The 26,088-nt window shown below is 37.3% G+C and overlaps 2 protein-coding genes across 4 annotated transcripts; both read left to right on the top strand.

Annotated features, from left to right (window-relative positions):
* Window positions 1-3,007: 3,007 nt before the first annotated feature.
* Window positions 3,008-21,107, top strand: LOC311083972 (U3 small nucleolar RNA-associated protein 14 homolog A). Of its 2 annotated transcripts, none has more exons than XM_084115743.1 (15): window positions 3,008-3,275; window positions 3,477-3,567; window positions 3,877-3,947; window positions 4,857-4,921; window positions 5,000-5,148; window positions 6,066-6,221; window positions 10,345-10,464; window positions 11,314-11,408; window positions 11,489-11,612; window positions 11,702-11,779; window positions 11,873-12,224; window positions 14,032-14,432; window positions 14,730-14,914; window positions 19,614-19,713; window positions 20,000-21,107. In XM_084115743.1, the coding sequence occupies exons 1-15, from the start codon at window positions 3,238-3,240 to the stop codon at window positions 20,297-20,299; spliced, it is 2,325 nt and encodes a 774-aa protein (XP_083971869.1). In that variant the 5' UTR covers window positions 3,008-3,237; the 3' UTR covers window positions 20,300-21,107. The 2 variants fall into 2 exon arrangements, with proteins under 2 accessions (XP_083971869.1, XP_083971868.1); XM_084115742.1 differs by having other exon boundaries at window positions 14,029-14,432.
* Window positions 21,108-22,644: 1,537 nt separating this feature from the next.
* LOC311082944 (putative defense protein 3) lies at window positions 22,645-26,011 on the top strand. Of its 2 annotated transcripts, none has more exons than XM_084114133.1 (5): window positions 22,645-22,957; window positions 23,933-24,045; window positions 25,082-25,191; window positions 25,365-25,429; window positions 25,822-26,011. In XM_084114133.1, exons 1-5 carry the CDS (start codon window positions 22,765-22,767, stop codon window positions 25,926-25,928), a joined length of 588 nt encoding a protein of 195 aa, XP_083970259.1. In that variant the 5' UTR covers window positions 22,645-22,764; the 3' UTR covers window positions 25,929-26,011. The 2 variants fall into 2 exon arrangements, with proteins under 2 accessions (XP_083970259.1, XP_083970260.1); XM_084114134.1 differs by having other exon boundaries at window positions 22,655-22,957; window positions 25,376-25,429.
* The last annotated feature ends 77 nt before the right edge of the window (window positions 26,012-26,088 follow it).

Raw genomic sequence — 26,088 nt, 5'->3', positions numbered from 1 at the left:
TCTACAGTGTGTTATCAAAAGGTGTGATGAAGCACAGCCATGAGGTTCTGTGCTAGAACAGAGTTTGCTGGCAATGAATACAGTAAATGATTTTGACTATTTGACTGAATATAGTGGACCTTTACAGATGAAGGGTGAGTTACAGTAATTCGGCAGTCTCTACCATGGTAATCTGTTTACAGCATCACATCATGGCATACATAGTGTAATGTAAAAATGCTGTATTTGATGCCGTCTGTCTCCCTTCTACTGATGCATCTCTGATCAATCTGATGTTTTACAGTCATTGACTGTTTCCTCTCCCTTATACTCTATTCTGCTTTACAGTATTTGCACAAATGGCAAATCTCTCTCTCTCTCTCTCTTTCTCTCTCTCACACACACACACAGACACACACACATGCGTGTGCACACACTTTGAACATAGTGGTGGTTATTATCTATAAATCACTTATGTAAAAAGAATTCATTACATTTGGTTATCCATATTGCAAACAAGTTCTATACAAACTGTACATAGAATCAATATCTATAGAAATCTATAGGTGCACCAAATGATCCATTGATTAACCATTAAGATCAGTTGGATTAAATAATAGACAAATGTATTACAGTTTTTTTTTATTCACTTTGGTACTATTTTCACAAGTTAGGTGTACATTTTCAAAACTCTTAGTGCTAATATCTCAACAGATCATCAAAAGTGCACTTTTTTCAAACATTTCGTCATGTTTTCAATTGTCTTAGCACAATACACAAAATCACAAAGTATCCTTTTCACAACACAAAATAAGTGTTTCATCTACATAAATGTTTCATTCACAGTCACTGCCTTTCATAAAGCTCTTACTATCAAACTATTAATTTGCATCTCTTCTTGTGCAGTTTAATACATGTGTCTATTATTTAATCCAACTGATCTTAATGGTTAATCAATGAATCATTTGGTGCACCTATAGATTTCTATAGATATTGATTCTATACACAGTTTCTATGGAACTTGTTTGCAATTTCTGATATGGAAAACCAAATGTAATGAATTATTTTTACATAAGTGATTTATAGATAATAACCACCACGATGTTCAAAGTGTGTGCACACGCATGTGTGTGTCTGTGTGTGTGTGTGAGAGAGAGAGAGAGAGAGAGAGAGAGAAATTTGCCATTTGTGCAAATACTGTAAAGCAGAATAGAGTATAAGGGAGAGGAAATAGTCAATGACTGTAAAACATCAGATTGATCAGAGATGCATCAGTAGAAGGGAGACAGACGGCATCAAATACAGCATTTTACATTACAGTATGTATGCAATACTGTAAACATTTACATTACATTTATGCATTTGGCAGACGCTTTTATCCAAAGCGACTTACATTGCATTTCAAGGTACACATTTACATTCTTATCAGTTCTAAACAGAATACCATGGTAGAGACTGCCGAATTACTGCAACTCAACCGTCATCTGTAAAGGTCCACTACTGTATAGATTCAGTCAAATGGTATAGAGTGAAATCATTTACTGTACTGCCAGCAAACTCTGTTAGCACAGAACCTCATGGCTGTACTTCATCACACCTTTTTGAACACACTGGATAGATACTATTACAAACATTATGGATTCAATTACTTCTAATGTGGCAACTGCAGCCTGTATTACTGTAATTATTTCAGCAACAACAGTGATTTGAAACATGTATCTTGCATTGTTTGCTGTTGAATGAGCTGATTGGTAAAAGTACTAAACTGAAAGAAGGTCATACTGTTGTGTTTCTGTGATTAAACCAAATGTTCTCATTACATATTACAATAATCTTGTGTATGAAACAATGATTATGTGGACTGAAAAGTGTATAACTGTAATGAAAGCATGAGATCAGGTTTTGAAAGAATGAGCTGTGTTATCAGTGTGATCAGTTTGGATTTTTGTACTAAGAGTTTTGAAAATGTACACCTTACTTGTGAAAATAGTACCAAAGCGAATAAAAAAAACTGTAAAAATGCTGTATTTGATGCCGTCTGTCTCCTTTCTACTGATGCATCTCTGATCAATCTGATGTTTTACAGTCATTGACTGTTTCCTCTCCCTTATACTCTATTCTGCTTTACAGTATTTTCACAAATGGCAAATCTCTCTCTCTCTCACACACACACACACACACACACACACACACGCATGTGCACACACTTTGAACATAGTGGTGGTTATTATCTATAAATCACTTATGTAAAAAGAATTCATTACATTTGGTTATATTGCAAACAAGTTCCATAGAAACTGTGTATAGAATCAATATCTATAGAAATCTATAGGTGCACCAAATGATCCATTGATTAACCATTAAGATTAGTTGGATTAAATAATAGACAAATGTATTAAACTGCACAAGAAGAGATGCAAATCAAAAGTTTGATAGTAAGAGCTTTATGAAAGGCAGTGACTGTGAATGAAACATTTATGTAGATGAAACACTTATTTTGTGTTGTGAAAAGGATACTTTGTGATTTTGTGTATTGTACTAAGACAATTGAAAACATGATGAAATGTTTGAAAAAAGTGCACTTTTGATGATCTGTTGAGATATTAGCACTAAGAGTTTTGAAAATGTACACCTAACTTGTGAAAATAGTACCAAAGTGAATAAAAAAACTGTATATATAAATATAAATATTTTATATATAAATAACACATTTTTCTAAATATATATATATACATGCATGTGTGTGTATTTATATATTCAAAATAATTATACACAGTGCACACACATATGTTATGTAAACACAAACTTTTATTTTGGATGTTGCCCAGCACTAAAAGAAACAGAAGAAAGAAACTCATACAGGTTTGGAACAAAATGAGGGTGAGTAAATGATAGAATTTTCATTTTCAGGTGAACTATCCCTTTAAGATCTTATTCCTCGTCGGTGTTGCTGTTCCAGACTCCAGTCCAGTTGGTGTCAGTAGAGAGTGCGCTGAATCCTGCACTCCGGCACAGGAGGGGGCGCTGTGCACTTCTGCTGCTTCACACACGCTAGTAAACACAAGAGGCAGATGCCGCTGGAGATGTGCGTCGTGAATTCGTGTCTTTCAGAATAACATATAGATATAACATGTTGGTCTTTTGGAGTTAACGGACATATTGACTTCCGAAATCTCTGATTCTCCAAATCAGGTCGAGGATATATGAGAGAAATCCACAGTTTTTCCGCTTCTCCTGGACACGTGGTTAAACTGCAGCATGGCCAAATCAAGCTCTCTTCAGAAAACAACATTAAGGTTTGCTCGTGTCGTCTTTATCTTGTTACCCATATCAAAGTAGCATCTTTTCAGATATCTAATGTGTATTTTTTTTCTTACATATTAATACGAGGCATTGGCTAAAACCAGCACCAGTCTTAAACATAAGTGTACCGTTCATCCGTGATTGTCCTTAATATGAGCAACAACTCTTATTTCTTGTTGTGCGTTCCTCCACAGTAAAGGAGTGAAGGTGTCTTTCACTATGGCTGCTGATGAAGAGGAGCTTCCCACTGATGATGAAGAAGCCATCAGTGCCAGTGAAGATGAGGTACTCTCCATCATCGTGTCATGCTGTTATGACAAGTGTACTTCACAATGTACATATTTATTTAGCTGTTTTCTATTGATTTATTTTGTGCCACAAACAGTTTCTGTGATAAAATTGCTCGTTGTTGTTGTTTTATCTATCTAAGACTTCAAACTAGGTTTTCAAACACTTCCTGAAGCCAGAAATCGTTTTAAACAAGACATGATTTTATATTATTATTATTTTAATGTTCCTCAAGGTTCACTTATTATGTTTTAGTACCTGTGCCAAATTGATCCAAAATGTTTAATTCTTCTTTTTTCTATACAGGAGGGCAGTGATGATGAGAGAAAACACAACAAGCTCCTGGAAGCCATCAGTTCTCTGGGTGGAAGAAAGAGGTTTGAGACATTTGAGATTTATCTTTTTAGTGCTGGTCCTTGTGAAATGAAAATGCTTCACTGACAAAAACAAAAAATCTGAAAATTGTTATGTTTGGAACATGGAATAAGTAAATAATTCTAATTGGCCTAATTCTGAATTCGGAAAGGCATGAAAAATGAATAACACATTCTACGGAGCCCCTAAAGGGTCATGGTTAGGCTTGCTGCGGTTACGTCACAGTCCATCAGACTTCACTTATCAGGTGAAGCTAGTACGGAGAGATGACTGGGAGGACGATGTTCTGAACAGATCCTGAGCATTATTGACAAATATAATCTTGTAAAGTGTGTGGTCAGAACCGCTGCTCACTATACACAGAGGACGCATGATTGCAAACTGGAAAGTGAAAGGTAAAAGCGATTTCAAAACCCCACATATTGATAGCGGCTCCCTGATACCTGTGAATTATATGCAATATAAATTACCCAACTGTATAATTGCGAGAGAACGCAAAAGCATTGAAATATATATTTTTCCTGCCATCTTGTAATGGATTTTTTTTTCTTCTTTTTTTCTCACATTTTTTATGTGAAAACTCAGTTTTCTAGATTAAGCACCTCTTGGAATAAATCAGTTGTCCTGAACGATGATGTGAGTTACTGTGGCAATTTTCGATGCAGCATTAATGACTTACAATGGCAACAATTTTGGCAATCACAAAAGAAAATCTAAACACTGCATTAAACTCACTAGCAGAAAGGCAGTGCGATCCTCCTAATATGGCGTCAAAACAAGACAGTTACCCAGAATTCAACACGTCAGCTTCACATTCTCCACTATAAATCTATTTCCAGCTGTCAGAATTTTTTACCTGCTTGTGTACTTAGCATTGTTCTTATTAACAGTTTGATTCTTGTTTATCCAAGGAAAAAGCAGAATGAGCGCTCTGAAGCAAGTGTGCAGGTCTCCGAGTTCTCCGTCAACGCAGAGGGTAAAAGCAGAATGCATCGTACTTTATTCACATCTCGATCGAGATGGAACATCAGTCTTATATGTATTCTGTATAAAGGCACTGGAGAGAAAGTCAACCTTTCTGACCTCCTGGGAACCGTGGAGAAAACCTCGGGAACCTCCAACAAGACCAAGAAACAGCTGAGGAACCTGCAGAACAGTAAAGAGACTCTGGAGCTGCCTCTCAACAAACAGCAAACAGAGAAGGTCATGAAACGCTGCGTCTTCAGTTCAGTCACTCGCTCTGAGAAACTGAGAAGCTTGTCACTTTCTTTTTAAATCAGACTGTTTTTAAATGATTAGCAATCATCAGGGATATCATTTTAATCATGTACTCCATATAATCCTCAAATTCATGTCAAAGCAAGTAGCAATCAGGGGTGCATTTCCCAAAAGCATCGTTCGCCAACTATGGTCGCAATGGTTCAGTTTAAAGGAACTTTTTGGGACTTTAGCTTATTCACCGTATCCCCCAGAGTTAGATACATAAGTCCATACATAAGCCCAAGTAGCAGTGCTTCGCCTTCTGAGAATATAGTTCCCAGTATGTATACGGTTAGAAGATGGCTGTCTCATGTGACCTTGTTATTTGCACACGCTGTGTCTATACAAATCATAACATGTAAATAGGAAAATGTTGGCGTTATTTTGTCACTTACTGGGAGCAGTATGCTAGCTGGAGCCATTTACCTCCAGTCTTTGTGCTAAGCTAGGCTAGCGGTGGGTGCGTCAGACAGAGTTACGGCACACACAGAGATGAGAAGGGTATGTATGGACTTATCTAACTCTGGGGGATACGGTGAATAAGCTAAAGTCTCAAAAAGTCGGCGTGTTCCTTTAACTCTGTTGGTAATGATGAAACTTGCAGCCATAGTTGCTGTACGGTATCGCACCCCTGAATGGGATCAGTGACATTTAGTTTCAGTAATCACTGGGACCAAGTCATTTACTCTTCTTGGTGCTCAAGGCTCGATTTAATGTGATTTTTCTGTTTTATTCTGATTCTAGTTTTACCCGGTTTACTGAATATCCTTGAATGACTTTAGCCTTAGAAGCTGGCATGAGGCGAACATTTTTTCATTTCTTTTTATTTGCTGAATGTTTTCTCTCTTCTATGTCCACAGATTCAGAGAGGCATAGCATATGAGAAGACCGCTCAAGAGGTGTCCTGCTGGAACAGCATCATAGTGCAGAACCGAAAGGCTGAACAAGTGGTGTTTCCTCTGAACCAGGAACCCTTAGGACCTAAACGGGTGGAGCAGGTCGTGGCCGGGTGGAAGGTGTGGATGTTTGTTGGTTTATTTATTTATTTTTGGTAACAACACAACAATGACACAAACTGAACCATGACAAATTTGAGCTGTCTATTAAGGGTGCACGATTAGATCCTTTTGAGGCAGATTCTGATATCCAGTAGGGGTGTAACGGTACGCAAAAATCACGGTTCGGTACGTACCTCGGTTTTAAAGTCACGGTTCGGTTTATTTTCGGTACAGTAAGGGAAATAAATGCAAACATTAAACTGCAGGTTGTTTATTACTATAAACCTTTTTTAACAATTTGTTTACACTTTTTTAAACACTTTTTAATAAAATATATATAAAATAAAAAAAAGAATAAGAAATAAAATACTGCTGCAAAGTTCTCCACTAAATAAAATACTCAGTCTCAAACCAATATCACATAATAAATTTAATGAAAAAATTTAAATAAATAACTATGATTACAGTGCAGCATTACCAATCCCAGCTTGTAGGCCTGCTCATATTTAAAAATTAAGGCTGGGAATTGATTAAAAAAAAAAACTAATTAATTGCACAATTTGCTGTAATTAATTGCAATTCCTCCAAGCTTGTTATCATCAATAATTAAACTTAGAATCACCTAATTAAATGAAACACTGGGAAAAAAAGGAACAGAAAATAGCCCTATATTAAAATAATATTAAACATACATATATTAATGTATTATTATTTTTCAATAATCAATCAACATAATCAATTTAAGATTTTTTTTCTTTTCTTTTTTTTAACTAATTATCAAAATAAAATATAGTCCTACAAAGCTATTATTACCAGAGCATGTGATCAGAGCAGGTCATTTTACCATGCATGGCTATACCAGCTCAGCAAACAGAAGTCTACTACTGAGAAATTTCACCTTATTTGAGCGGACTTTGCTTTCCAGTGCGTGATCGGTACATGATTGGAGTGTTTGGGCCGTTAACGACAGAGCAGAACGCGCAGCGCAAACACGGAGTCGAACATTGAACATTGAGCAGAGACAGAGCCCGTCTACGGAGAGCCTTGGCACTTCCTATTAGCCCCATTGTATCGATCTTGGTTGCAGTTCCATTAGAATTCCACTGGAGGTGATCGCGGGCGAGTGCAGACTGAATGGGAGTCTATGGGGCTAGACGGCTAAATGTGTCTCTTTCACCCGATTGCCGTTGAGAAATCTCAGATTTGATTGTAGGTTTTGCAAGTTCAACATGTGTTATAGGTCGAAAGTTGAATGAACGAGCACTTATTTCTTTTCGATTTCTTACAGGTTGAGTTGTTGTTGCCCATAACACGCTAGCATTCTGCTAATGACGTCAGCATTCTGACGTCATTGACATTTTAAAAGACTTTTTAAACCAAATAAGTGACTCTAAAAAATCTAACACCCAGCAATGTGTAATTTCTTTGCATCTCCTTTCGAATACAACATTCAAATTACTAGACAAAAAATTATATCCTGAGAAAAGTGGATTTTGAGGGTTTTTCGCCATAGACCTCCATTCATTCTGCACTCGCCTGCGAGCGCCCCCGCATGGACAGAGACGTGTTACTGCAGCCAGTCCAGAAACCGGAAGTAAGCAGAGAGTGCCAATTCTCTTCCTATTAGACATTCTCTGGCAGAGAGCGCAGCGCGCCGACACACACACACACACGGAACGGAGAGTGCGGCGGCGCACACGGAGCGGAAAAGCTTTTTTTCACCCTGCAGTCGATTTCATTGGTTTAGGTTACAGTGACGACCATATGTCTATGGTGACGACGGGTAAAACTTTAGAATCAGCTGCAGGGCGGGATTTGCGCTGAACGCGGAGACTTCCGCCACTTAATATGTTCGTGTGGAAACACGAAAATGTACCTATGTTCCGCATACAAAATATTGCAATCGGTCATTCGGTACACACGTGCACCGAACCGAAAGCCCTGTACCGAAACGGTCCGGTACGAATACACTTACCGTTACACCCCTAATATCCAGTGTTGTTACACTGAACGGTTCATTGTTTATTTTCAGAAGAGCCTCTTTACCACATTCTTGTGTGTAATAACTTAATATGTTGCATTAAAATTCACCACATTGTACAATTTCATACAAGAATTTACGTTTAGAAAAATTTCAACATTTAATATATGTAGAATGTTTAAAAGATAGATAAGAATATCAAACACACCTGGTATACTTATACACATGCAATCCAATTTTGGCCTCAACTCTAGTCAGAAATCATTACTAATATGAGTCTAGTATGCTGGGAGCTTCTGTGCAGATGTGTGCTGACAGAGCTATAAAAACCAGTGCAATTACCAGTATAGTCGGTTTAAATGCGGAGACCGCAACAGTGTGAAAATGTATGATATTGTGGCAAGTCTAATATATATTTGTGTACATTATTTTCTTACATATCTACAAGTGGGTTGCATTTTATTATTAGGACCAGGGTCTAAATCACTTATTTTATCATTAATTTACTTATTTACTCATTTATTTCATTATTTACTTTGTTTTATTGTTGCGGGAAATGAAAATCGTTCTTATCATTTTGCGAGCAAAGATGGATTTGATGCTAGAAGAAAAATGTAAATTATACAGCACAGTATTTCGGGGGCCTTAAAGGTGCATTGTGTAATATTTAGGAGGATCTGTTGACAGAAATGCAGTATAAATACACAACTATGTTTTCAGTGGTGTATAAAGAATGAGCCATTTCTATCTACACACACCGTGGGTCCCCTTACATACCGACATGTTTCTACAGTGGCCCTAAAAGGATAAACACGTTTCGTCACTGTTGTTCTTGTGCAAAGAAGCTAGCTAAAGTCAGCGAACAAAACACTGACACAATGATGAACAAGTAACGATAATATTCACAATAACATATCGTTTTACTGAATAATTAAGTAAACCTAATTTCTTAATTTATCTTTGTAAAGAAACCTCATTGCTGAACAGGCTTCTCTCTCAGGCGGGAAGGAAGTCGACCGGAAGTTGAAGTCAGCCGGGTGCCGACATCTTGTAGCAGAACTTCACTTGCGTTAGCATCCCATTGACTCCCATTCATTTTGGCGTCACTTTGACAGCGAATAACTTTACATCTGAGGCGTTTAAAGACTCCATTTGTCCATTATTTATTTCTAAAGATACACGACAATGTATAAAATGCTCCATTACCTTGTAGCTTATGTTATGGCCCCGTAGAAGCAGTTTTTGTAAAAGTAGGCTAACGATTGCGTCATAACCACGCGACTCTCTGTCGCACACTAGAGAGATTACCGTATAGACGGGAGGAGAAGCTCGCGGGCAATCGGTGGGACGTGGAGGCAAAATGACAATATAATTAATCAGAATACCTAGCAAAAGTTTCTCCTGCTCCAAGCTTATGGACAGCTCCTACTCACACTCTCCGTCTCTGCAAGATTCGGAAGGGAATGATTCAGATTTCTCTTGGCACAGCTACTAGAAGACAGACGGGTTGCTCACGTGGTCCGTGTAACGCTTTGCTCGGTTTGAGTCTGCGCGTCAGGAAAGGAAGTGCTAAGAAATCGCTGAAAATGGGCTTCACTTGTCTCAATTGAGTTCCAATGGGGTCGCTGTGTCCATTTCTTTTACTGTCTATGTTCTCTCTGCTGTCTCAGATGAGGAGATCACTTCCTGTCGGCCACCGTAACTTCTGTTGGTTGCAATTTGCAACCTCACCACTAGATGCTGCTAAACATCACACACTGCACCTTTAAGTGACATTCACATTAATAACAACATGGCTTTCAAAAACTAATGGCCATTTTGTCATGTTTTCTCGTGTTTGTTTAGTCTAAATCATTGTTTGAGAGTTTTTTTCATCCAACTGTATTGTAATTCAGTGATAGGCCTACAGATAATTACTGTTATCTTGAATACAATTCACAAATGTTATTTTGTATAGTGCTTTTCACAATACCTCGTTTCAAAGCAGCTTTGCGGAAAATTCATGTTTCTTCATTACAATTTTTAGTGTTATCATCATTCCAAATGTTTCTTCAGTGTAATTGTGTGTTTCTTTGCACGCTGATGAGAGGTAACTAAAACATGTTTGAAAGAAGCACTTGCTTTTATTTTAATAATAACTCTGTGTGTTCTCTGTGACAGGTTCAAACTCCCCTTGAACAAGAGATTTTCAGACTCTTGCACAACAACAGCCAGCCAGTGGTTGACCCTGTTTTGACTCCCGTCGAGGAGGCATCACTGAAAGCCATGAGCTTGGAGGAGGTATGACTCTGATAAGGGCATGTTGACATCACATGAGTTACTATTGCAACTATTAAGATGCACAAACACAATGGCATGGATCTGCATGTGTGCTTTTTACCACACAGTCCAAACTGAATGTGTACAAGTGGGAAAATGTACAAGCACAATAATCCACAGCTTCTGTACAGATATTGAGAATAAGCAGCATAGCATCAAGCACTGATCACACTCAAGCACTGGAATAGAGATAGAATCTAACAATGTCTATTAATTATATACTATGTATTTAATGGATATAAACATAAGGAACAAGAACCTTTAGTATGGAGGGCTGCCACATCTCAAGCGTGAGCAGCACGTGTTTTGTCGCTGCCCATATCAGTGAATGAAAGCGTTCACATCGGAAGCGTGACGACCAACCCTCTCATTCATTATCATGGGCAGCGACAAAACACGCTCTGCTGACGCTTGAGATGTGAAACAGAAGAGGTGTTTGAATCGAGATTGCGATCTTTTAATGGTTAATCGTGCCAGTCTAGTATGTGCTTCTTTTGCTTTAATGACAGCATGTACTTGAGCTAGCATGGACTCCATTGATAGGTGTCCATTTCTATAAGGAAGCCCTTTAGTATGTTGCAGTTATAAATAAAATCTGGTTTGGTAGAATCCACATTTTAGGGCAGGATACTGTAGTTTCTTTTCCAGTTGGCACATTTCTGGCATTGCACTGTATATATGGATCCAAATTGATGCTTATGTTTGCTGATCAAGCAGAACATTAACTATTCTATCTTTGTTTTTAGTCCTGCTCTCATACTCTACATTCTTTTTGTATTTCACTTTGTAACAATTTGTTTTGCCTGGCAGGCGAAGATTCGTCGTGCTGAGCTTCAAAAGGCAAGAGCGCTCCAGTCATACTATGAGGCAAAAGCCAAGAGAGAAAAGAAAATCAAGAGTAAAAAGTGAGTTCTTCAGCTGAACATTTCTGACAACTTTTTGTTTGTATGTCTGTTAATTTAACTACAAAATATATCTTTCTCAGGTATCACAGGGTTCAGAAGAAAGCCAGACGCAAGGAGTTTCTGAAGCAGTTTGAAGATATGTGTAAGACAAATCCTGAAGGTGCTTTGGAAGAGCTGAAAAAGATGGAACTGTCCAGGATGACGGTGTGTGGTGAAACATGGAGAGAGATAATGAAGGAGAAGTGAGAATCAGTTGGGCTAAAATATATTTTCCTTACATGTTTTCACTACAGGAGAGGATGTCTCTCAAACATCAGAACAAAGGCAAGTGGGCCAAATCAAAGGCCATCATGGCAAAATATGATGATTCGGTAAGTTCTTATTTTTATACCGCAATGGGATGGAAATCATGATTTAATGTCATTACTAAAACTCAGTAGTGATATTTGGGTATCTCCCATCAGGCACGTAAAGCAATGCAGGAGCAGTTGCAGATGAATAAGGATCTTACACAGAAGATGGTGGTGCTTTCTGATGATGAACATGAAAGTAAGGACGAAGAACTGGAGACCGTTCCTGATTTTGTGAACGATCCTGAGCCGATCATTGACTCGGTCAATCCCTGGATGAAAGGCCAGCTTACACGTGAACAGCCCGAGGTCAGGTGCGTCACACCCGAGGTCAGGTGCGTCACACCCGAGGAGGCTGAAACAGCAGTCGAGGAAAACGAGGAAGAGGAACTTCTCGGAGAATTTGAGAGGAAGAGGAGGCTGAGGCAAGCTGATGAAGAGGACTCGACTCCTGCGGAAGAAAAGGGTATGAGACAAGAAAATAGTTTACACACAAATTTCAATTCTGTCATTGTTTACTCGCCCTCATGCTATTCTCCAGCTCTATATGATTTCTTGTTTCCAACATCTTTATGAGCACTGCTTATTCTTGTCAAACATTTAAGCTAAGCTTGTGAAAAGTCACAGTATACACTACAGTGTCTGGGCTCACGGTGTCCCGAACACCAATGTTGAATTGACAACTAAGATTTTTGTATTTAGGATCATGATATTTCTGTGGTGTTATATAGTATATTAGCACAGTTTGCTCTTGGCATATGATTTTAGACCCAGGCCGTGTTTGAAATCGCCCCCTATACCCTCATTCACTATTACCTTCATTACTCCAGTAATATAGTCCACTTAAAGGAGTGAATGAAAACTAACGAGTGGATGATTCAGCTGCGGGCGCCATCTTCTGGACAGATGCGGGAATACATTTGACACGCTACTCTCCACCTCTCCACATTTGACTACGCTACAAATAGCTGTGCCCTCAAATAGTGCCTTATTTAAGGGTATGGGGACGATTTCGGACACAGCCCTAGAAACGGTGATGCATGACGTCAGACTTGACGCGCGAATAAGTCCAAACATCAAAAGTAGACTGAAACTCTGTCTGTGTTTGACTCAAAACTATTGAATGTCTTCAGAAGACTTGTATAGTGCATTTGGACCGCTTGACAGCTGTTAGTCGCAGTCTACTTGGAAAAGAGCAGATTCAATATTCTGCACGATATCTGCTTTTGTGTTCCACAGAAGAAAGTCGTACAGGTTTTCATCGAAATGTTAATGCAGAGTGTTCAGCATGAAAATTGTTTTATTATTTAAAAAATGCCAGACGGTCTGAATGAAATTCACTCTCTGAAAGTCGGTGGCACTTGTAGAAATAAAAGAGGTTACTTCGGGAAACAAAAGTTGCTGTGCAACTTTACTTTTCCGACAACCGCGATCGTCACGCAGAAGAATTTACAGTATTTAAATGTTTTCAAATCGCCATTCAGCTTTTTGTATTCACTTATGGTGTTTATCAAACAGCACCAACTTCTTTTTGTCCATCCACTGAAAGTCCACACTAACCAAAAATTGTCAAACTTTAAAAAGTTAATAAAGACATTGTAAAATTATCCATATTAGGAATCAAGCAGTTTAATTTAAGTCTTCTGAAGAGAAATATGCTTTGTTTTAATTTAGGCTTTTTTTAAGATAGAAACATTGATCAATACTCATATAAAGCACATTCAGGTATGGTCAACCGAATCTCAACCATTCTTACCTGAAACTGCATTGGTTCTCGCACATCAAGCAAGTACATTTGATATTCAGTTTGCTATATTTGATGTGATATGAGTGAATTGATCAATGTTTATTTCTGAAGAAAAGCCTACATTAAATCTGTTCATCATGAAAAGTGGTCGTGTCTCTTTGTGAATGTTTTGAAGCTTGAAAATGTTGAATGGACTTTCAATGGATGGACTAAAAGGAGTAGATGCTGTTTGATAATATATTCATCTGTGTTTGAATGAAGATGAATGAAATGCTTACGGGTTTGGAATGACATGAGGATGAGTAAATTATGCCGATTCTCATTTTGGGGTGAATTAACTCTTTAATCTATTACTTGTTCATTGAAAAATGCCTTTAACTTCTTGGCAGCTTACTGCTTATTTTTGCAACATTTCTGGTGATTTAATAGACTTGACCTAATTTTAATTTGAATATAAATTTGAAAAAGTTAGGCAGTGTATGTGATGATTTTCATTCAAACTATTTGTCTTGTATTCTTTTAGCAGAGCATGCAAGCGAGGTGGTTGGCGAAGATGTGGTGCAGATTTCTGACAATGAGGAGAATGATGATGAAGAAGAGGAGGAGGAAGAGGAGGAGGTGGATGTTTCTGAGTTTAACACCCTTTTCAAGCTTATGAGGACTGAGAAGTCACAGGAAGGGCAAGAAGATGGAGAGGGACTTTTGGATGAAGGACCGACTCGAGTCCAGAATATAGAAGATCTGGAGGTTTTGGGTGAGGTCTTCGAGCCCCAACCCACTGTGGCTCCATCTCTGCCTCAAACAGCTGTTGCAGAGGCGACTTCAGCGCCAACCAATAAGAAGAACAAGGAAATCAACCTCCGAGAAGTACTTACCAAAGAAGCCACGGTCATCAAAGTTCCCTTTTTGCCAACAGTGGTTGAAGATGTGAGTTGAATGGCTTCACCTGGGGGGGGGATGTATGTAACCAATAGATCTTGAGGGTAGACAGCACATTTTATTTTACTAACAACTCTGTCAGATATAGATGTATAATGTGTTCTTGTGGACAAAAATACTCAAGCATGGGTTGTGAAAATAGACTTAATATTCTGTACATCCCATTGAATCATCAACCAGGACTGCGGTCTGTCTCAATTAACTTTGACATTTAGTTTTTGAGTTCTTGCAAGAAACATCAAATGCTGCTTTTTCCTGTTTAAAATGGTTTCACTTTCTTGTTAGGAGCATGATGAACAGATTTCTATCATCAAGGAGGCTTTCGCTGGGGATGATGTCATTTCTGATTTCATGAAAGACAAAAGGAAACAGGAAGCTGCAGCGAGGCCCAAAGTGGTGGACCTGACCCTGCCAGGCTGGGGGGAGTGGGGGGGTGTGGGGCTCAAACCCTCCCGCTGGAAACGCAGAAGGTAAGAGCGATAAATCTGTTTTTTAATAACATTTCAAAACGTTTCCCATCTTTCTTGTTTGCGATTGACATTATATGTTTTTCTGATTGTTTTGGACAGCATGCCGTCCAGACCGGTAATTGAAGTGAAACTATGACTTTGAATGTCTGTAATCACTTTGATGAAAATCGTTAAGTGCAGTATGTGCACTGTCAATCTTTCATATGCATAACATGGTTATGAGAACAATATTGAAATTTTGGTCACTTCATGCGTTATCTCAGATCGAATAGCTATCCGATCGTGAAAAGACCCGGTGTAAATGCCCTCCGAAAAGCATTCGAGACAGAGAGTTGTTCTGAGACGCACTCCAGACGAAACTGGACAAGTGTAAATGCATCTGGTTGTTGAAACCACATTATGTAAATGTTATTCATCTCAACAATGCTAAAAAAAGAAACGTGTGAGAGCGTGTTATTGGCTATATGACGTTATAGCCAGATATAACCGCAGATGAGCAGAGTATCTCTTCAGCAAGACAATGCACAAACTACCGGAAATAAAACTAAGTCGCAGACGCTCAACACACAATCATCTTCATTTACAAGTAAAGAAACTAAATGATCGTACCAGTGCTGTTGCCGCTCTCTCTCCTATTGCGGTCTTTGATTTTGAAATAAGCTGATGATCAATAAAATGCAGCTCATATCTGTTGCTTTCGCTGACGTGAACTGTTAAATCTGCATATAGCGTGGGAATTGAAGATAGGATTTATATCCGTTTTCAGGGTTCCTGCGGATCCTTAAGTCTTAAATTAGATTTTTTTTAAATTTAAGACAATAAAAGGTCTTAAAGTATTATTTTTACTTATGAAAGGTCTTACATTTTAGATGACACTTTGATTAAGACATTTCTAAATGCTTTTCAAATTAAAACTATATATAATTTGCGTACATTTAATTTTTTTTTTATTCTTTCTTTGTGGGTTTGCTTGTTCATGTGACAATTTGCGTCATTCGCGGCAGCATTACGTCTGTCTCCTGCACGCGAGGAGAAGAAAATTGGTAAACCTCAGTTCAATTGTAAGTTCATTGTTTATGTGCGTAGGGGTGTGCGATATGATATTATGATATTGTAATCATTGTTTTAACGCTGTACGAGGCACTGCGAGCTGACATCGCATTTGTCTCTCATGCTTTCACTGCGTGATGTGTGCAGTTATAGGTATGTCCCCAAATGAGTTTTTTGTATATTTATATCATATTATGTTGTTATATTAGAATATCACATGAGCAAGAGTGCCGTTTTCCTGTGCACAATTGCAAATGTGATATTTATTTTAAACAACAGTTAAATTAACAATAAGTTGACATTGTGAGTTAATTTTTAGACATACAAAAGATATCGTTAAATATATCGGTCAAAGAAGCCCCAAGAAGGTTGTGGTTTAAAAATAAACATTCTGACATAAACACTCTGTCAGCTACACTGTTTACTTCTGAATATCATAGTTTGGTTCCAAATCGTGATAAATTTCTGTTTCAAACTTTCACATAGCATCTTTAGGTTATAATAACATAAAAAATTCAAATCCAGATTTTGATTTTCAAAGATTTATTATAAAAACGGATTATTTTTCCCCCAAAAATGCAATAAATTCATGACACTTTTTTTTTTTTCAAAATGCAAATAATCCATTGAATCAATATAAAAGTTATTTTTTTATCATATTGAAACTGTTGAAACCAGCCATTGCTAAGAAATATCTCCTGAACTTTTTTGACGGCGATCAGCTCACAAAAACTGATTTTGCACGGGCACTTTGCACTGCTCCCTGAATCGACGCGCTTATTCATTTGTGGATGTAAACTGAATCTGTAAGTCAGCTATGCTGTTTACTTCTGAATATTATATTTCATTCTGGTGCGCTTAACGTTATCGCTGCTGTGTAATAGTAGCCTATGCTATTCACCAACTAAACATCCTATTCAATGTGTTCACAGTCTCTTTCACGGCATCATTTGTAGTAGCCTATTCACAAACTGTTTGCTCAAGCATAGCGTTTTCTCGGAGTTCACTGTGTGCTTTCTACCATGCACAAATAAAAAAAAAAGTCACTGAACTTTTGCTGTGTAATTGTAACAATGAGCACTCAAACACACCAAACCAACAATTACTAAAAACACACACAAAAACTGATTTTGCACAGGCATTTTGCACTAGTTTATTTTAAACAACAGTTAAATGAACAATAAGTTGACATTGTGAGTTAATTTTTAGACACAATATTGTCAATATTGTTTGTTTTCCCTTTATTTCGCCGACGAACATTTCAAAATGAAAAAGAAGAGTCCAACAGACAGCAATGATTTTTTTTTTTCGTACTAAAATCCGCGTTTTGAACGAATCATTTTAACGATTCAATAATCACTGGCTTTTCCTGAATGAATCAGCCGTTTGAACAAATCGGTTGAATGAATGACTCCCTCAACTCACTTAAAACGGTGACTTGTCGCCACCTACTGGCGGTTGTAGTTTCATATTTAAAGTAGTTAGCCTTTAATTAAAACGTTAAAATTAGAAATCATTTCATATTTAAATATTGAATAAATAAATAAAACATCTCATAGCTTTATTTATGCAATTGTAAATGCAGTGTAAATATATTAATGCCAGTTCTGATGCTGCTTCTGTGTCACCTCTCCCCTGCAAAGATGGATTTTGATTTAATGATTTAATTTGACTGCTAAGAGTGGTATTGTGTTGTTATTCTAATAGAATTTAGTTTTAATGTTAGAATTTGACATAAAAGGTGTTGCATACATCTAAAAATGTCCATATATAGGTGAAAATGCCCCTGGAAATCTATTTAAGATGGCAGATATTGCCCATTAATTAATTTTTTTAATTTCTGTCAATTCTGTGAACTGCATCGAATATGAAAAATATGAATATCTTCGTGAGTCAGCTGTCAACAACAGGCTTAAACCAGCAATGGCACCAGCACAAAAACACAATCAGTAAAATATCATCTAATTATTATCAATAAAACTTTGAAAATATCACGATATATTTTTCGCGATATATTTTTGTCAGTATTGCTCACCCCTAATTTACGGCATTAATTTTGATTTCTTCAGGTCTTAAAAAGCCTTAAATTTGACTTTTAAAAATGTGCAGCAACCCTGGTTTTGTAAAAACACATTTATGTGACCATGTAAATGGAATTGTTTTGATAAATCAGATAGCTATCTGATCAGTAAACATGCATGAAGTGACCAGGTGTAAACACGCCCTTAAATTCACTTTGTGTAAATTCAGTAGCATTTGTGTCATTTTGCATAGATGCAATTCAATTTAATTTATAATTTTACATTTATGTTGTGTATATGTCTGATGAATCTCATAGAAAGCATTAAATAACCCTCCATAAAACCTTTTTTTTGTTCATTTACTCTTCAGCTCACACAACTCAACTGGCAATGCACGAAATTTACTAATTTATTTGGAACAATCTTTTTTTAAACTGTTGATGCATTAATATCACATGATATCATCAGTATTACTGAGATCACTACTGATAACTTGGTACAAGTTTTTAAGTCAGCCTTCTTGCATATTATTGCTGTACCCACAATGCACAGTATTGAAGTGGACTAGGTTTTAAATTTACACACAATATTCTATGAACAACGTCAAACATTTTAATCTTAAATGTATGCTAAATGCTACTGGCTTTTGTCTTGTTTTAAAAAGGCATGTGCTCTTCATGTTTAAATTGGAAATGTCAACACTTCTGAGAGAAAACCGCTCTTATCAAGCTGATTCTCATGGACTTTAATATGCAGAGACAACTATAAGCCATTGTTGATAACATCTAAAACACTGACTCTCTAAATGCTCTATTTGTCTGAGCATTTAACGACCCTAAATGGAGACACTGACTCACAAACCGCTTCATTTCAAACTCAAGCTATTGGTTGAGACAAGGGGAGTGTTTGAAACCAGTCAGTTTTAGCAGTTCTGTCTGGTGATGCAAGATGACCAGAAATTACACACTTAACCTTTAAACGTATAGTCAACATGCAATCCAAATTTCCCCTTTTTCCAAACATCAGTGCACATTATTCCTGAGGAAATTGTATTTTTTGTAATCTATGATCAAAATGTAATAACTTTCCTTTTTTGACTGACATCACCTTGGCCACACCGACAGAGAAAATAATGCGAACTAATGTGATGTAACATTGAGTTGAATGTAACCAATTGACTTTATATTGAATGTATTGTTTTGGGCTGCTGTTTTAGGTAATGCAGCTTTTCTCAAATGTTACCAATAGTTAACAACACAGTAATTTAATACTGTTCATGTAAAAAGGGTTACAACAATAAAAACATAATGTAAGGTTTGAAACAAGTGCTACCATTAAAGAGGACCCATAATGCCCTTTTACAAAGTCTTGGTTTAGTGTTTGGGCTCTACTAGAATGGGTTTTTATGCTTGAATGTAAAAAAAAAAAACACTTATATTTCTCACATATTTGACATTGCTGCAGCGCCTCTCTTCTCAGTCTGTCAGTATCGCTTGGTTTAGTTTCTGTCTCTATGAAGCCTCTCCTTCCGAAAAGTGCAAAGTGCTCTGATTGGTCGACTGGACCAGTGTTTCGTGATTGGTCAAGCGCTTTGCGAAATGGTCCTAACGGTTCATTTGTCTCTGTAGGTTTAGGGTGAAAGTGGCCCCACCGCCTCCAAGGCAAGACCAGAAACTGCCTGATGTCATCATATCAGAGAAGAGAAATGCCTCACTCGCTCCCCATCAGGTAAACAATCGCCTGGCAACTGCATGCAACACTCAAAAATATGAAATTGATAGTATGATATATTGAGTATTAGAATCTCATTCTTTTGAGAGTGCATTGAATTTCTGAATTTGAGATGCTAAACAAAATAGGTGATTTTTTTTCTTCTTTTTTTTTCTTCATTGACTGTAACAAGTGATAGGAGCTGAAATTCAATTCAACATCTTGAGTGCAGTCAATTCAAATGCTATCTTTTAATAGCCCAATCCTGCATTTCTCTAATTATTATTGTTTGTTTTTTTCTTAGGTTAGTCATCTACCGTTTCCCTTTGAAAACACCGCGCAGTTTGAATCTTGCATCCGTACTCCTATTGGGCCGACGTGGAACACACAGAGCGTTGTGAAGAAGATGACAAAGCCTAAAGTTGTCACTACAATGGGTGCGATCATCGAGCCTATGGTCAAAGAGGACTTCATAAAGAACAGGACCACAACGCCAGCGGCTAAAGGACCAGCGATCATGTTTAGAGAGGACAAAGGGGCGAGAAGGGGCGCAAAACGGCCATCAGAAAGAAATCAAAGAAGATCACAGAAGAGGAAAAAGTAACAGACTTGGAAATTTGTGACTTCCGTCAACGGATATATAGATTTTATTTGTGAGGAAAATGTTTCGAGAAGACATCTCTAATAAATCGCCAAACTAACTTTTTGTATTTCTTTTCATTTCACACATATATTGATTTGTATGTAACTGATGAATGATAGATGAGTGTACACCCACTACAGAGGCCAGTTGTGTGAACGGCCTCTAAATTCAGACTGTTGTGAGACTGGAAGAGAGGGCAACTCTATGAGAAAACGAGAAACTAGCATCCCCACCAAAGACGAAATCATTCACCTCAGTATTGAGTTACATTTCTTTCCCTTCACTTCTTTCCCCCATTCCTTCTCTCTCTCATGCTGAGATCACCTGAAATTCACCCAAAAATCTATATGGTTTAATGTGAACAATTATCATACAACACTATACATGTTTGGTATCATTTGAAATGTCTCAGTGTGACCGGTACAAAGGTCTCATACCCAAAGAAGTAAAACAAAAGGTAATACGTTTTTAAGAGTTTAGAGAGATCTTGCTTACAAAGGGTGGTTTGTCTTCCATGAAAATGGCATCCTGTCCTCAAAAGGTGTAAACTCTGGAGACCATGATGAATGCAAAGTTTATAAAGAAATGTATTTCAGACCCTCAGCCTCATGTATAATATTTTCCTGAGTCAGGTACATCTTTTATTCTTTATCTCTGAGCATTTCATGTTTTGTATTGATTATCTTTGAATCGATTATGTAATTGGCATAATACATTTAGCTGGCATAATACATTTAGCTGACATAATAAATTGTTACATTTGATTTTATTCTCACTTACTCTGAAATTATTTTCCCAAGTAGATTAAGCGAATACGTATGTTACCGCAAAGCTGCGTCAGATTAGTAACGTATAAGGTCCAGTTTTGAGTGTACAAACCCAAAGCTACTATCAGAGAAGTAATATTGGTCGGCTTATATCTGTAGTAGTGGCCATGACCTCTGACTAGAGATAGTGTTATTTTAATTCAAGTGTATCCAGATCCATGGGGGCTATACAAAATATCATATAGATTAAACATGAATGTGACCATCTAGGATATTAGCCAATTACCTCTTTAGTGACTAAAAACTGATGAGTTTGTGATCGTGAGACCTGCGTTAAACGGCCGTCAAGAGGACCTCAAAGCGACAGATTCCTAATGAATGGGTAAAATATAAAGTACAGAGTTGAATAGAATAATCAAATGTGTAGCCAAACTATTATATAAATGTCCAATAACCAATTGGCATTCCAACCTAAATTTGAGGTTGTGATAAAATGGAGTCAGATAAAACTAAATTACTTTGCCAAGCTGACAAGACTGTCATTGGACCGATTGGGCTGGCCTTACACTGTCTTAAGAGCTAGTCTGTCCAACTAGCTATTAGTTAAGGCTAATCAGTCTTGGACCAATCTACCTTTTTGTGAAACTGCCTTAAAGAAAATTATGACCAGTATGGAAGAAAACATTTAGAAGATTTACTGCAGTAAAAATCTTTTTAGTTAAAACTAAAATTGTGCCGTTTACTCACTCATGTTGTTCCAAACCTGTATGATATTCTTTCTTCTGTGGAAGATAAAAGAAGATATTTTGATAAATGTCTCAACGTTGTTGTATGGTTTTGTATTTTTTTTTTTTTTCATACAATGGAAGTCAAACAAAGACAGCATAAGCTCACTTTTTAAGTAAAACATGCCACATTAATGTTTGTTAGGATTCAAAAAATAATATAATAGCATGATGAAAAAAGGTATTTCATGATTTGAATTGGTAACATTTCATATGTATTGTGATAAACCACCTGTGTGAACATGCCTTCAGAAAATCACCTTCACTCCAACTGGTGGAGTCATTGCAAAGACGAGTAGAAACGTCTGTCTTGTTTGTTTGCATTTGACATTTGGTCATTTCTTTATTTTTTGTGATCATAAGTGTGGCTTAAGACTATAAACACTTTAAGGCTGCTGTAGGTCTGTGTACATTTTCTGAATAATAAAGCCTTTAACGTACGTTTTTAACAATTTAACTAGTGAATGACATTAAGAAAAAAGGCTGTTTACCAAACACCCAATGCTTAGATCCCCCATGACCAAACAACCCTCATATCAGTGGGACGAGCATGAGCATGATCTGGCAAGGCGAATTACACATTTCCATTCTTATTTCCTTCCCAATAGAGACTGTCTTTGTTTCTTTGTCCATATCAATGACAGATTCCCGAAACCGAGGAGAATCCGTCTCACCTGACCCCATGTGAATACTTTATGCACGGGAGGGGCAGCATGGCGTGTTGCCGTGAAGTATCCATTTTTTATGCAATTGTGACTCAGCAAAAGTGCCTTTCAAAAGTCGAATGTCCACTGCAAGTATCTGTGTGTATAAATTCGTTTGTGTTGGATGTTATTATTTCAAATGAGCTGTTAAAAAAGCTGTTTCAGGAACGATGGACGCTGTGTTTTTCGGGGTGGTCATACTTCAGGTTTTGACGTCTGCTCTGTCCTATCCAACCGGGGCTCCAGCTTCAACATGTGTGGATATGATGCCGAGGCATGGAGGAATACTGCCCCAGCCGAACCCTGCTCCATACACCATCCAGACGAGCAGCGCCACTTTACAGCCCGGACAACCCATCACAGGTGAGGACCATTTGGAGAAAATACGACGGCTCACTGCTGTCTTTAGAAGAAACATTTTATTAATTAATTCTTGACATTCTACATGCATGATTTCTTCCAAGATCTGCGCGACTGAATTCAAAGTTCTTACTAAACTGTCACGTAAATCATCCATATTTGGAATACCAATAAGTTTTATGTCATGGAAAACTCTCAATCAAGAAAAAAAAGTGTATTGTCCATAAATGTATCAGGGGGAAAAATTAACAGAGATGACTTGGTTTGGTTCTGTTTTACCTTGTTTTTTTAATTGTCATCTTTGTCACCATGAAGTTCTTAACACTCAGGCCAATTTCTGTTAATATATTAACTGCATTTTTAAGTTATTTTGCAGTTTAATTTCTTAAGCATAATTGTAGTGGCCTTCACCCTATTTTCAAATGCTATTCTTTTTTTCCCTTTTTTTTTTTTCAAAGATTTTTTTTAAGCATATTGTGTAGATGTGCTTGGAGTCAATTGTTTTATTTTATTGTTTTTATTGATAATGCAATGAAACATGCCAAATAATAATTTTGGCCAGGCTGACATTCAAAGAAACTAGTAACACATGCAGAAACAATAGAGAACCAACAAAATATTAATAAATGATTATGCTGTAGTCAGTGTATGCTTTTTCCTGTGAGCTTTTTTATTTTTCTAAGCATTCTTTTTTATAAAATAAAACCTGTGGCTGCAGTTTGCCTATTTTTAATTTGCTAAATAATATTGTCAGATAAATACCTTAACCTTAAATTGAATACCTTAAAATACCTAAAATATACATAAAATAGTTTCCTCATATTTTGGTTTAATCAAACTTGTAGGGTCATTGAAAACAAATACAATAGTGGCCAAAAGTGATGTCTGGAGGGGATATATCATATCAATACCTAAAATGGGGTTAAAGTGGTGATAGCATCTCCAATTGAAAATGTTTATTCATTTGTTGTTATTCAGTTGTAATCAAAGGTCTAGACTATAGTGGCGTTCTCCTTGAGGCTCGCTCTGGATCCGACACTAAAGCATTAGGAACCTGGCAGACTCCTCCAAGCAACACAAAGATCTTAGCGGTGAGGCTTTCTGTGGGCTATATCTGACACACACACACACACACACACACACACACACACACACACACACACACACACACACACACACACACACACACACACACACACACACACACACACACACACACACACACACACACACCCACCCACCATGGAGACGTCAATTTGATGTCTGCATTTACATCTGCAAAATGTATTTTGCTCACCTGCAATATGTCTCTGTTTCCTGTCAGATGTTAAATTAGACATTTAGAAAATGTCTTTAAGATATTTATAATTTATTAGTTTATTCTTAGATTTCTTTTTCTAAGACGCTTATCAGATGTTTGTACACAACAGATATTTTCCAGATGAAACGCCCTTTAGCAGACATCGTACCTGTGCGATATGGGGTTTAAACATTGTGGTACAATAGAAGCGTAATATGATTAGATATGATTTCAGTAAGACAGAACCACTTAATTTAGAAATATTAGACTGCACTGCACTGCACTGCAAAACCATGACCATGACCATGATGATCAAAGTTTCCATGTTCCAATGTCATGCAAACTGCGATGCATGGAAGATTCTTCTGAGGGATTTCACATATATAACCATTTTGTAAGATTTAAACTGGCTTCCTCGTCTTTGTTTTGGTGGTATAACCAATTTATGTTAATATACCTATAAGTAAATCACAGCCGTTATCCTCCGTATTTTGTAACGCTGAAGTAAACTATTTTCTGTGAATGTGCGAGACTTTCGATTCATTGGGGACTAAGCCTATATGTAAAGTAGACGAATAACAGAAGTGCAGTAAAGGTAAAACTATCTGCACTACAAACCAGTGTGTTACGACAATACATTCAAATAATATGGTAGGAAATACCAGTTTGCAATATCAAGCAGCGTAACTGGAAATGAATAACTGGAAGCGAATGACAGCGGAAGCCAGACACATTCGATTTGCAAATGGCCGCTCCCACTCTTGTGTTGAAAATAAGGTCGATAGATTTGGTAATTGTAGTTTCTGAATGTCTCTTGTGTTTCCTAGTGTTCAGAAAACCAGCAAGGAGCCATCACACATAACAACACCAGCATCAAAAACAACTCCACCGTCTATACCTGGACTCCACCGGCTACAGCAAAGAGCATCTTCTTCATGTAAGAGTGAACAGTTACAATCTCAAACTGATACTGCATGACTGTAGGCCTACTAATGATGGAAGTTGTATTTGGTTCAAATTGTGAAAAATGAAGAATGCGATATTTGAATGCTTTTTTTCCTCCCATAGAAATGTTTAAAACCCTTCATTATTTGTCCACTACTTCCTCAGGGCCACCGTAGCTCAGCAGCGCAATGTGTTCTGGGTAAATGTGAAGTCGCCGACTCTGACCCAAAGTGAGTAACAATGGAAACAATCGGATAATTCCCTGTAGTTTTGTACATTTTATGTAGAATTAAAACGCTGTCACAATACTCTTATACAAAGTCTTGATTTAGATGTTTGGGCTCTGCTAGAATAGGTTTTCATGCTTGAATGTTTTCACATATTTTGCGTATGCCTTGGGTGGGAATTATTTAAAAGAAGAATACTGTGACGTGTTTGTTCCCACAACTGAGGCGTTTGAGGGAGTTCATAGAGAGAATAACTCCCGCTGGAGGGACTTTGTAACTTTGCAGACCGTCATCCTCAAACAGCAACATTACACACTAAAGAAAGTTGAACATGTAAAACAGCATATTTGGCCCTCTTTAATAACTCTCTAATAATCTTCCTCTCCTATCATCAGGTGGAGGAACATCGCTCGATGTGAACAATAGTGCTGGAAGAACTGCCACACCTGTCCTGATACTTCTTGTTGTTCTGATGGCAAATGTTCAATGTCTAGTTGCTTAAGAATGATCCAGACAGAGTAAATTATACTAGCTCAGTTACTCAGTATAAAATATTTAATCAGCATTAAATATTTAGATGCACAATTTCATTTGTCTTGCTTATATTTAGCGGATAGGTAAAAAACACACACACACAAAAAAAAACACTATAATGTTCTTTT

This window comes from Abramis brama, assembly GCF_963993115.1.
Source record: "Abramis brama genome assembly, chromosome: 5".
In the NCBI taxonomy this organism is placed as follows: domain Eukaryota; kingdom Metazoa; phylum Chordata; class Actinopteri; order Cypriniformes; family Leuciscidae; genus Abramis; species Abramis brama.
The sequence above is the reverse complement of the archived record's forward strand: the minus strand, read 5'-3'. Positions and strand labels throughout refer to the sequence as shown.